The sequence below is a fragment of the Salvelinus alpinus genome, chromosome 8, assembly GCF_045679555.1.
Source record: "Salvelinus alpinus chromosome 8, SLU_Salpinus.1, whole genome shotgun sequence".
Classification (NCBI taxonomy): domain Eukaryota; kingdom Metazoa; phylum Chordata; class Actinopteri; order Salmoniformes; family Salmonidae; genus Salvelinus; species Salvelinus alpinus.
Window position 1 is genome coordinate 23,331,550 of NC_092093.1, and position 12,789 is coordinate 23,344,338.

General features: G+C 43.2%; 1 protein-coding gene across 1 annotated transcript in view; it reads right to left on the minus strand.

The window, feature by feature from the left end:
- Positions 1-1,833: 1,833 nt before the first annotated feature.
- Positions 1,834-12,789, minus strand: part of LOC139582749 (probable methyltransferase-like protein 24) — a 64,371-nt gene continuing 53,415 nt past the window's right edge. The window contains exons 4-5 of the mRNA XM_071413041.1: positions 10,156-10,381; positions 1,834-2,298 (exon numbers count right to left, since the gene is read on the minus strand). Of these exons, the coding sequence (XP_071269142.1) occupies positions 1,981-2,298; positions 10,156-10,381 (544 nt within the window). The 3' untranslated portion in view covers positions 1,834-1,980. The remainder of the gene's footprint in view (positions 2,299-10,155; positions 10,382-12,789) is intronic.

Genomic DNA, 12,789 nt, shown 5'->3' on the forward strand with positions numbered 1-12,789 from the left:
ACTTGGCGTACATTGTTTTCTTAAGTATTTTCAAAGTCCCAGTTTAATGTGAAATGTCATACATGTTAAATGTGTATTAAATGTGTATTTTTTTTAAAAAAACAACTATTTTCTGCATGGTAAAATTATTAGTGAAGACATCAAAACTATGAAATAACACATGGAATCATGTAGTAACCCAAAAAGTGTTTAATCAAAATAGATTTGAGATTCTTTAAAGTAGCCACCTTTTGCCTTCACAGCTTTGCACACTCTTGGCATTCAACCAGCTTCATGAGGTTCATGAGCTTCACCTGGAATGCATTAAAATTAAGGTGTGCCTTTTAAAATGTAATTTGAGGAGTTTTGAGCCAAGCAGTTGTGTTGTGACGAGGTAGGGTTGGTATACAGAAGATAGTCCTATTTGTTAAAAGACCAAGTCCATATTATGGCAAGAACAGCTCAAATAAGCAAAGAGAAACGACTGTCCATCATTACTTTAAGACATGATCAGTCAATCCGGAACACTTCAGGCGGTCTGATGAGTCCAAATGTGAGATTATTGGTTCCAATCACTGTCTTTGTGAGACGCAGAGTAGGTGAACGGATGATCTCCGCATGTGTGGTTCCCACTGAAGCATGGAGAAGGAAGTGTGATGGTTTGGGGGTGCTTTGCTGGTGACACTGTCAGTGATTTATTTAGAATTCAAGGCACACTTAACCAGCATGGCTACCAAAGCATTCTGCGGCGATACGCCATCCCATCTGGTTTGCGCCTAGTAGCACTATCATTTGTTTTTCAACACGACAACACACCTCCAGGCTGTGTAAGGGCTATTTGACCAAGAAGGAGCGTGATGGATGGAGTGCTGCATCAGATGACCTGGCCTCCACAATCACCCAACCTCAACCCAATTGAGATGGTTAGGGATGAGTTGGACCGCGGAGTGAAGGAAAAGCAACCAACAAGTGCTCAGCATATGTGGGAGCTCCTTCAAGCCGGAAACGCTTTTCAGGTGAGTACTGAAGCTGGTTGAGAGAATGCCGAGAGTGTGCAAAGCTGTCATCAAGGCAAACGGGTGGCTACTTTGAAGAATATAAAATACATTTTGATTTGTTTAACACTTTTTTGGTTACTACATGATTTCATGTTATTTCATAGTTTTGATGTCTTCACTATTATTCTACAATGTATAAAATAGTAAAAATAAAGATAAAGCCTTGAATGAGTAGGTGTGTCCGTTGAAACCCAGGTATGGTCATTCTCTGGGTAGACGGTCATGTCTTTGTCTCTCTTCAGGAGGCATATTGTCTGTCCTCCCAGGCAAACGTTTGAGCCTTTACCTTAACTACCTCCACAGAAACTCATCCCTGGGCTAAATGATGCGTGCTCAGCCTCAGTCTGACAGCTACTCTCCCAGCCCTATGTACTCTTTAATGCAGAAGATCCTGAGGACAAATTGAGGCTATTAGTTTGGGCTGTGGTCTTACCTCACTATTCATTACCCATGCCTCTGAGGATAATTCTCCAGGAGGGGGTGGATGTATCTGTTAGGGGTGGCTGGCTCAGGGCCAAGCCCAAATGAGGCCATGATGACAGAGATGGCTGTCGCAATGCTTGCCGGCTGACCTCCAGCCAACACAGCCACTTTAAAGCAGCTCTGACCGACAGATGGACTTTGGACCCTCGAGGCAATTACCTCACCATGTCTAAGGTCATATCAGGGAAGGGTAGGGGAGTAGGGATTCAAAATGTTGAAATGATAGGAGCTTGTTAGGAGTACAGTATAGCTCACAAAACGTTACATTAACCTCCATAGATTGAGACAATCCTTTTCTGGAGTACAGTACTTTGGTTAGCGTGATGAATCTGGTATTGGTCAGGAATAAATATCCAAAGTGAAACATCCCATGGTATTGACTTTCCCATCGTAGCTGAACTATATTTCCCAGATCTCCCCTTCTCATTGGCCAGAGCCCTGTCCATCAGTCAGTCAGCTCTCAGGGCCTCCACTGGGTATTGACCCAGCCCAGTGTATAGGCACTGGTGGCGTTCAAAACGTTCCGGTGCAGGAAGATGCGGGGCTTTGCTGGGTCGCTGTGGTAATGGAAGAGGCGGAAGTGAGCACGCTCCAGCTCCTTCAGTAGGCTGAACCAATAGCGCACCACGGATGGGTCGTCCCCGCCCACCTCGAAGCCCGCCCAGTGGAGGTGGATTTCTAGTAGTAGCTGACCCACAGAGCTCAGAACCCCTTCTAGAACCAGGTTCTCTAGAATCTTCCACTCCGCACTCTCCATATCTGCCTTCAGAACATCCACCTGGAACAGAGAGGGAGAGAGACTCAACAATGATAATGTTTCGCAGTAGGGATAGATATAAGATGGAGAGAGGGGAAAAGGACTTTTGATGGAGGTGAGGGAGAGTCAGTGCAAAGAGGGAGAGAGAAGGTTGGTTGAAGGACAAGTAGAAGAAAGGATGTGTCTGAGTAGAGGAGGAGGGTGAATGTGGTATAACGTCTGTGAAGAGGAGGAGAGGTGCATTAACATTAATGTTAATAATGGCCTCAGGATATGATCTTACTGAGTCATCATATGTGTAACAGTTTAACTTTAGTCCGTCCCCTCGCCCCGACCCGGGCGTGAACCAGGGACCTTCTGCACACATCAACAACTGACACCCACGAAGCGTCGTTACCCATCGCTCCACAAAAGCCGCGGCTCTTGCAGAGCAAGGGGAACCACTACTTCAAGGTCTCAAAGCGAGTGACGTAACCGATTGAAACGCTATTAGCGCGCACCACCGCTAACTAGCTAGCCATTTCACATCCGTTACATATGCATGGGCTACTTTCAATGCACATACTGTATATTAGGCCTTGGGCCGCCATTTAAAGGTCTAATGCAGCTGTTTTTATCTCAATATTAAATAACTTCTGGGTAACAATTAAGTACCTTACTGTGATTTTTATTTCTCAATTAAAATGTTAAAAAATAAACCAAAATAGCTTCTTAGCAGAGCAATTTCTCAAGCAATAATTTTTATAGGACTGTCAGGGAGTGGTTTTGAGTGGGGAGGGAAAAACTGAAAATGATTTGTTATTGGCAGAGAGGTTAGGAACTTTCTTTCTTATTGGTCTGTATGGTGATGTCACCATGGAAAGCCAAAACTCCCACCAAAAGAAGATGAAATTTCAGGCGGTCTTTTCAAACAGCAATTACACTAAAATGGCATTGTCATAATTTCACAGTATTATTCCAACCTCATAGTGTGGAAATACTGTATATATAAAAGACAGAAAAATCATGTTTTTGACTGCACTGGGCCTTTAAATGTGCTGTAATGTTTCTGATGTCATGTCAACTCCTTGAACCCATACTGTTTCAAAGCCTTATTAATGAAAGAGCTTCTCTTTGCTTTTGACATTTTATTTCACCAATTTATTCTTTCCTCTGTACCTTACTACCCTCTCATTTGCAGATTGCCTCATGACATCACCATTGGCAACTTCCAATACTGCCAATAATATTTGTTAATAGTAGACCCAAACTTTCCACAAACCAATCATATTTATCTTCCAGCACACTAGTGTTACGCTAATGCAAGTGTTGAGTATCTGACCTGTCGAACAGAAAAACACTTCTTCAATGGCTAGAGTAAAATAACAACTTTAGCTGGCTGGCTCTCTGACAGCCCATATCCAATATCCCATAGCCACTCCATCCCTCTAACAAAGGGCTAACAAGACTTTACACGACCTTTATATATCTTTAGTGACTGCGGAAATCCCTTTTCTCCCCACATTCCAAGCCTTCATAAAAGCAGCTATCCCCCCAGATAGAACTAGTCAAAATGAAGTGCTTTCTGTCTCTGGGTCTCCCAATGGATACGATCCCTCCCCAAGGCAATATAATGTTTCTAATTGGACAGACATGTCATAAAATGGCAACTGCCCTAACCAACAGGGATGTTATGACCCATGACCCCCCCCAATGTGTGTGTGCAGGCTATGAAGGTCTTACAAATCCCAGAATGGTTCTATTCAAGATATACTTTTCTCAGGGTGTGTATTGAATGGGCTACTTTCAATAACTTCATTCTATTTGACAGCTTTCTTCTCCCTGATGTATCATCAACTGGCATGCAAGGCAAATCCCAAGGACTTCACAACATATCCCTCTCGATGTCCCCTAAGCCCACACCACCGGTAGCTCGTCTGCCCTTCGCTTCCCTAGTATGAGAAATTGTGAGCCCTCGAAAAGCGGCAGTCTTGCGTGAGCATCTCCATATGGCCCCACACATCTCTGAAGAGATCTCCGATCACCGCTGTGCAGATGTAGCGGTGTGTGTGCGTGTGCGTGTGTGCGTGCGTGAGAGGAATAGAGATATGCAGACAGAAACTACTTTGACAGGGGGGATTGGAAGTAGGGCAATAACTAATGGATTTGGGGAGGGAGGGTAGGTGGGTGCATGGTGATTTGGCCTGAATTGTGGTCTACCGAGGGAGGTTCAGTAAGGCCGATGGGTGTTGGAGATGGAAGGAGCTTTTATTTAGTCGTTTAGTGAGGCTATGCCTCAGTCTGCCTTCTCCCAAGGTCAGCAGTAGCCTTGTCTTGTTCCTAGCGTTGTGTCTTAAACACTGTAGGCTTATAGCTTTGCTATAAAGCCTGGCAAGCAAGGAAGCTAATTAAACAACCACGTCCTCCTCTTGTCTCGTGCTCTGTTCCCCTGTAGTCTGGAGATATTGTTATGGAGTTGCAGAACAGCATTGAAACAACTAGAAAATATGTTGACCATCGCCTATTACTTTAGGGCCATACACTCAGCCAGACCTTTAATTGTGAAGTCTCTCACAGCCCAGACCTTTAGTTGTGAAGTCTCCCACAGCCCAGACCTTTAGTTGTGAAGTCTCCCACAGCCCAGATCTTTAGTTGTGAAGTTTCACTCAGCCAGACCTTTAATTGTGAAGTTTCACTCAGCCAGACCTTTAATTGTGAAGTTTCTCTCAGCCCCGACTTTTAGTTGTGAAGTACTCAGCCAGACCTTTAATTGTGAAGTCTCACTCAGCCCAGACCTTCAGTTGTGAAGTCTCACTCAGCCCAGACCTTTAGTTGTGAAGTCTCTCTCAGCCCAGACCTTTAGTTGTGAAGTCACACTCAGCCCAGAACTTTAGTTGTGAAGTCTCTGTCAGGCAGTAACGTAATTGTGGTCCCTCAGGCTCAAGAGGGAGGAGGTCAGAATCACTCCATCTTTTTAATGAGAGGAAAAACAGAGAGCATGTTCACTGTTCACAGCCTGCTGGCTCAACGTGTGAATGTTGTGTGTGTGTTTACCTAACCCCTAATGGTTTAAGCCAATAAATGCACAGCCACCTACACACTATTTTTAACCACCGCCAAAGGTGATGTCCTCAACAGAATTACTGAGAACCCAGAGACCCTGTTATCTTTTTGTGATAAGAGAGGAACTTTACATCCCAGTCAGAGAGAAACTGCAGACAATATTCAATGAGTTGAGTCGTCCTTCCGCTGGAGTGAAATCCATTCAGACTTCAAACAGAGGCAGATTAAGGATACAATTATTTGTTTTAATGAATTCATTTCTAAACGCTTTTGAGGAAAGCTGATCGTTTGGTGTGAACAAACAAGTTAGCTGACCTCTGATGAACCTTTATAAATGGAAACTGACACTTGAGTCTAACTAATAGGCCCATAATTATTTATTTCAGCGGGTAATTGCAGTTTTTGCAGAACTTATTGTGGCGTCCTTCATAGCCCAAAATACCAGCATCTTCATCAAGAGGCTCGAACCTCTTGGCATAACGGTTTAAAGCTGTTGGGCTGATTAACACAAGATAACAAGTTTGAGCCCAACTCTACCCCCAAATTTGTCACAATGCTTACATGTGTTTATGACAATTTTGATACAACACAGTACACAGGTAAGCGGGGCTACAGGGATGTATTTTCTGCCTGTGTGATTCTATGATTGTATCAAGCAGAGATGAAGTCTTTTGTGTTCTTTAATTAGTGGATGTGAGGCAGGGGGAGACATATCTGAAACAGGCCTCTCCAGAGACCATCGTAATGAGCAGACATTTAATTACACTTCAATGGGATCAGGAGAGAGAGAGGTTCTGTTTAGACTCTCACAGCCTCCCCTAACAACTGGTCCAGGGCCTGTTCTGTTTCCAAACTGTCCACCACAACTGCATGATAACACTAACCTTAACCATGGTGAGGAAAGACTTGCATTGTGGAGGAGTGGAAGCCATGTTGGAAGGTGCGTGTCCCTCTTGTGACAGTGTGGATGTGAGACATTAAGAAGTGACCTGATTGTCAGAAAGAGCGTCTCTGATTGTTGTTCTATTGTGCATTAGGAGAAAGCAAATCAATATCCATGAGATCTGAAGGACTGTTGAATTGGTGTGTTCATCCCCATGGAGACAGCCTCTGATGGTGACCAGAGCGGGTATGACTCATTTATGAGCTGTGTAATCACCGATAAGGAACACAAACTAATGCATATTTTGACCTTTAGAAGCGACTCATCAGTTCTCCGTGCTATTCTTCTGTCACAAAGCCAGAGTGAAGGAAGACAAACGGTTGTTTCTTTAGCATGCTGTGTACTCACATAAAAAAAATCCCAGTATGGAGATGTGTGTGTTGCTTTGCATTTAAAGCAGGTACAGGGATGGGGTCTGTTCTTTATCTGTCACACACACAGACACAGACACACACGAACACGTACCCACACGTCTTAATTATTTCTCTCACACTAATTTGTATGGTATAGTGAGCTTTGTTTCTGGTTCCAAAAGAGGAATTAATGGCTGACGCCTCTAAGCATGGACTTGCTAATGCTAGGCGCCGGTGCGTGGCTTGTTGGCATTCTGCTCAAGAGCCTGAATTAAATTTGCAGTGATTAAACTGTTGCTCATGCAATAAAGGAGAGAAAAACAGAGTGATGAATTAGACTGAGTTAACCTGCCTTCTGGAACATGCAGTGAGAGGTTAGAATTGACAAAACGAGAGCAGCACAAATAAATTAAGTCAGATGAATTCTGTTGAGGTAGATTGATTATCTGTGTGGGAGTATCAACCCAAACCTCCTTTTTACAGCACTGATTTCACATCAACTGTAAACTCCTTTCCACTATACAACTTCCACAAACTTGAATTATCACCGTCTTCAAGTCCTCATCAACGACTAACTCCTTCCACAGGATGTATAGCTGGGATCTTGCCTGAATATTTTTTATCTTTTTTATTAAATAATAAAACATTTTTTTACCTCTTTTTCTCCCCAATTTTGTGGTATCCAATTGGTAGTTGGTCTTGTCCCATCGCTGAAACTCCCATACGGACTCGGGAGAGGAGAAGGAAGCAGCGTGTCCTCCGAAACACAACCCAGCCAAGCCAGCCGAGCCGCACTGCTTCTTGACACAATGCCCACTTAACCCGGAAGCCAGCCGCACCAATGTGTTGGAGGAAACACCGTACACCTGGCGACCGTGTCAGCGTTCATTGGGCCCTGCTCGCCACAGGAGTCTCTAGAGCGGACAAGAACATCCCTGCCAGCCAAACCCTCCCCTAACCGGGTCGACGCTGGGCCAATTGTGCGCCACCCCATGGGTCTCCAGGTCGCGGCCGGCTGCGACAGAGCCTGGACTCAAACCAGGATCTCTAGTGACACAGCTTTTGACCACCGTGCCACTCGGGAGGCCCTCGCCTGAATACTTCTATTCTCACCCGAATACTATGCATACTATTGCTGTATTTAGGGAAGGTCGCCGTTCTACACACGCACCGCTGGCTTGTTGTCTGTGTGTGTGTGTGTGTGTGTGTGTGTGTGTGTGTGTGTGTGTGTGTGTGTGTGTGTGTGTGTGTGTGTGTGTGTGTGTGTGTGTGTGTGTGTGTGTGTGTGTGGATGTCGTTGATCTTGTATGCAGATCCATATCTGATGAGGCAGAACACAGAGCCCTGGGGGACTTAATATTCTGAATGATAATGTTTAAAGGAGGAAAGCCATAACTATAAGTGAGTTTTCTGCCCTCCAGCGCAAGATGAGACATTGCAGGAATGAATGATGAGCAGTAGTGCTGCAGGAGTCAACAAGCCATACTAAAGTTCAACCTCTCAGCTCATAGGGAGACATACTAAAGTTCAACCTCTCAGCTCATAGGGAGACATACTAAATTTCAACCTCTCAGCTCATAGGGAGACATACTAAAGTTCAACCTCTCAGCTCATAGGGAGACATACTAAATTTCAACCTTTCAGCTCATAGGGAGACATACTAAAGTTCAACCTCTCAGCTCATAGGGAGACATACTAAAGTTCAACCTCTCAGCTCATAGGGAGACATACTAAAGTTCAACCTCTCAGCTCATAGGGAGACATACTAAATTTCAACCTTTCAGCTCATAGGGAGACATACTAAAGTTCAACCTCTCAGCTCATAGGGAGACATACTAAAGTTCAACCTCTCAGCTCATAGGGAGACATACTAAAGTTCAACCTCTCAGCTCATAGGGAGACATACTAAAGTTCAACCTCTCAGCTCATAGGGAGACATACTAAAGTTCAACCTCTCAGCTCATAGGGAGACATACTAAAGTTCAACCTCTCAGCTCATAGGGAGACATACTAAAGTTCAATCTCTCAGCTCATAGGGAGACATACTAAAGTTCAACCTCTCAGCTCATAGGGAGACATACTAAAGTTCAACCTCTCAGCTCATAGGGAGACATACTAAATTTCAACCTTTCAGCTCATAGGGAGACATACTAAAGTTCAACCTCTCAGCTCATAGGGAGACATACTAAATTTCAACCTCTCAGCTCATAGGGAGAGAACAGATCCATTTTCTTATAGCCTTTTCTGGTTGAGGTGAGGAAAATAAGTAATTTTGGGTTGTTTTTATGGTGACTTTTGTAGTGACTATTGCATGGGTTGTGCGTATTGTGGTCAAGTATACAATTTACTGTAATAGACAGGTACTGTATATTGTGTGCTGGATGCTGGTAGTGGAGTATGTTGTTACTGTATTATGTACATAGAGTGCCATCTGTCATTATTGGGATAATTACTCTATACTCCAAAAGATTAGACTGGCAGCTTTAACTTGAGGCTATTTTTATCTATAATGGATGAACGGTTTAGAATTTACAGCACTTTTTGTACATAGTCCCCACATTTTAGGGGAGCAAAAGTATTGAGCAAATTCACATATATGTCTGTTAAAGTAGACAAAGGTTAAGTATTTAGTCCGATATTGATAGCACGCAATGACTCTACAAATTTGTTGGATTTATTTTCTGGTTATTTTGTGTTTCAGATTAATTTATGCCCAATAGAAATTAATGGTAAATAATGTATTGTGCCATTTTGGAGTCACTTTTATTGTAAATAAGAATAGAATATGTTTCTGAACACTTCTACATGAATGTGGATGCTACCATGATTACGGATAATCCTGAATGAATCGTGAATAATGTACAAAAAGACTATGTACAAAAAGTGCTGTAATTTCTCAATGGTTCACTCAAAATTTATGAAAATACACTCAAATTAAAGCAGACAGTCTACACTTTAACCTTATAGCTATCGTTTGAATACAAACTTTTGACATATAGAGCCAAAAGAATAGAAAATGCTTCACTGTCCCAATAAATACGGAGAGCACTGTGTACTCTCTGGGTATAATCCCATACAATAAATACGGAGAGCACTGTGTACTCTCTGGGTATAATCCCATACAATAAATACGGAGAGCACTGTGTACTCTCTGGGTATAATCCCATACAATAAATACGGAGAGCACTGTGTACTCTCTGGGTATAATCCCATACAATAAATACGGAGAGCACTGTGTACTCTCTGGGTATAATCCCATACAATAAATACGGAGAGCACTGTGTACTCTCTGGGTATAATCCCATACAATAAATACGGAGAGCACTGTGTACTCTCTGGGTATAATCCCATACAATAAATACGGAGAGCACTGTGTACTCTCTGGGTATAATCCCATACAATAAATACGGAGAGCACTGTGTACTCTCTGGGTATAATCCCATACATGAGTTATTTGTTATGTCTGACTCAGGCCACATTGGCCCATTTGTAATCTCCCATTACCCATAAACCCCTTTTCCTCTCTCTGTGCATTCTGACCTGTCTGTGTCCAAAGTCGTTGAGAATGGTGGCCAGTTTCTTGGTGTTGCTGTGCTGTCGTTGGGCGGGGATGGCTGGGTTGGGGTCCCTCCAGTCTACGGAGAGACGGTGGAGCCACATGTCTGACTCCTGTAGGTGGGCCTGCCTAAGGCTGGGGTCAAAACAGTGCACTTCACAGCCCACCCTGGCCAGAGAGCGCTCCAGAGTCTTATCCTCCATACCCAACCTATGGTAGAGAGAGAGGGGAGGGAAGAAGAGAGAGAGACAGAGAGAGAGGTTATATACAGCATATTTGATGGATGGTTGAGTGGATGGCTGCAGATAGAATTATATATGGCATATTGTATAAGGACTTCTGTTTGTACATCTGCTGGAGCTGAAAAGTATTGCTCACTTCAGCAGCTCAATGAATAATTCAGCGGAAGGCTGAAAGTATGGGAGGATATGAGCAGAAAGATATTTGATTTCTTCTTGAATGTTTTCAAGACTGACAAAGGCTTGTTTTGCCCCTCCCTCTCTTCCCTCTTTTCCCACTGGGCACAAACGTCAATTCAATGTCCATTCCACATTGGTTCAATGTAATTTCATTGAAATGCCTTGGAAACAACATTGATTCAACCAGTGTGTGCCCAGTGGCTCTCTCTTCAAATCAAATAAAAATCAAATCAAATGTTATTTGTCACATGCTTTGAAAAAAATTGGTGTAGACTAACAATGAAATACTTACTTACTGGCCCTTCCCAACAATGCAGAGAGAAAGAAAATAGAGAAACAATATAAAACTAATGACATGTACACACAATAAGTAACGATAACTTGGCTATGACTTGGGTGGCTGGAGTCTTTGAAAATATTTAGGGCCTTCCTCTGACACCGGTCATCTGTGATTCTGTTGGGGCGGTATGCGAATTGAAGTGGGTCCAGGGCGTCTGGGATGATGGTGTTGATGTGAGCCATGACCAGCCTTTCAAAGAATGTCATGGCTACAGAAGTGCGTGCATGGAAGTGAGTGCTTGGCGTTCTTGGGCACAGTGACTATGGTGGTCTGCTTGAAACATGTAGGTACTACAGACTGAGTCAGGGAGAGGTTGAAAATGTCAGTGAAGACACTTGCCAGTTGGTCAGCGCATACTCTGAGTATGCATTCTGATAATCCATCTGGCCCAGCGGCCTTGTGAATGTTAACCTGTTTAAAGGTCTTACATTGGCTACAGAGAGCGTGATCACACAGTCGTCCGGGATAGCTGGTGCTCTCATGCATGGTTCAGTGTTGCTTGCCTCAAAGTGAGCATAGAAGGCATTTACCTTGTCTGGTACACAAAATAGTTATTTGTGGAGGGATCGTGTTCTACCAAGAACCCTTTTGATCAGAAGAACCCTTTTTGGAAGACAAGGGTTCTTTGTAAGGCAAATTGTTCTATCTAGAACCTTTAACATCCTAAGAACTGTTTTTGGAAGAAAGGGTTCTTTGTTGATTCTTTGGAAAGAAAGAAGGGTTCTTCACAGAACCATATATAATATTTCCCAGCATGTTTTATTGCAGGAAGATTTTCAGAATTGTTTGTTTTACTTTAATATCTGTGTTTTTGCATTTACATTGATTGGTTAATAACTTTAATGCTATACAAAGATAAATAACACCGTTTTCTAAACTAATCCAATCTGTTGGATTTATTGCACCCGTTACTGAGATAGTTGTTCCAGTTTAGATCATTGAGGTAGTCTCAGTATTCAATTTCCCCTACCCTGGCAGTCATTCTGAATGGAAGTTGCGGGTGATTAACAATTCCACTTTTGGATATCCTAACTCCGGCTGGATTCCAATAGGAATTGCCCATCACTTTGCAAACCAGCATAATGGGACTTGCAGGCCTGATGTGGCCTGTAAACCAAGAGATAACTAGGCCATCAAAGAAAGGCATTATGATGTATGTAATATATTGTCATAAATAATACAATTTTAAAGGCTAATAAGGCTGGTGGAACCGTTCATAGAGGGTTCTAGGAAGAACCGTTAGATTATAAAATGGTTCTTGGTAGAAACCTTCAGAGTGTTCTAGGCAGAACCCTTCATAGAGGGTTCCAGGTAGAACAATATACAGGGGGTTCTTTGAAGAACCCTACATAGAGGGTTCTAGATAGAACCCTCTGCATAGAATTCTACCAAACACCAAAAAGGGTTCCCCTATGGGGACAACTGAAGAACCTTGTATGGTTCTACTTAGCACCTTTTTTCTAAGAGTGTAGGCTCGTGTCACTGGGCAGCTCGCGGCTGGGTTTCCCTGATAGTTTGCAAGCCCTGCCACATCCGACGAGCATCAGAGCCAAAGCATCTCCCTTTTCTCTCTTCTTTTCTCTCTCCACCCTTTCTTCTCTTCTCACTAATTTCCTCTTTCACTGAAAGCTCCTTGTCGTCTGTAAATCATTGCAGGCAGACCTCTCTCTCTCTCTCTCTCTCTCTCTCTCTCTCTCTCTCTCTCTCTCTCTCTCTCTCTCTCTCTCTCTCTCTCTCTCTCTCCTTGCCTCTATCTCCATCTCCCTGTCTGTGTATCTGAGTGTGTTGTTTGTGATGTGGTTCGCTGTATCTCTGTACAGTAATTGTGGCTCAGGGAGTATCTCTCAAAGCTAATTTCT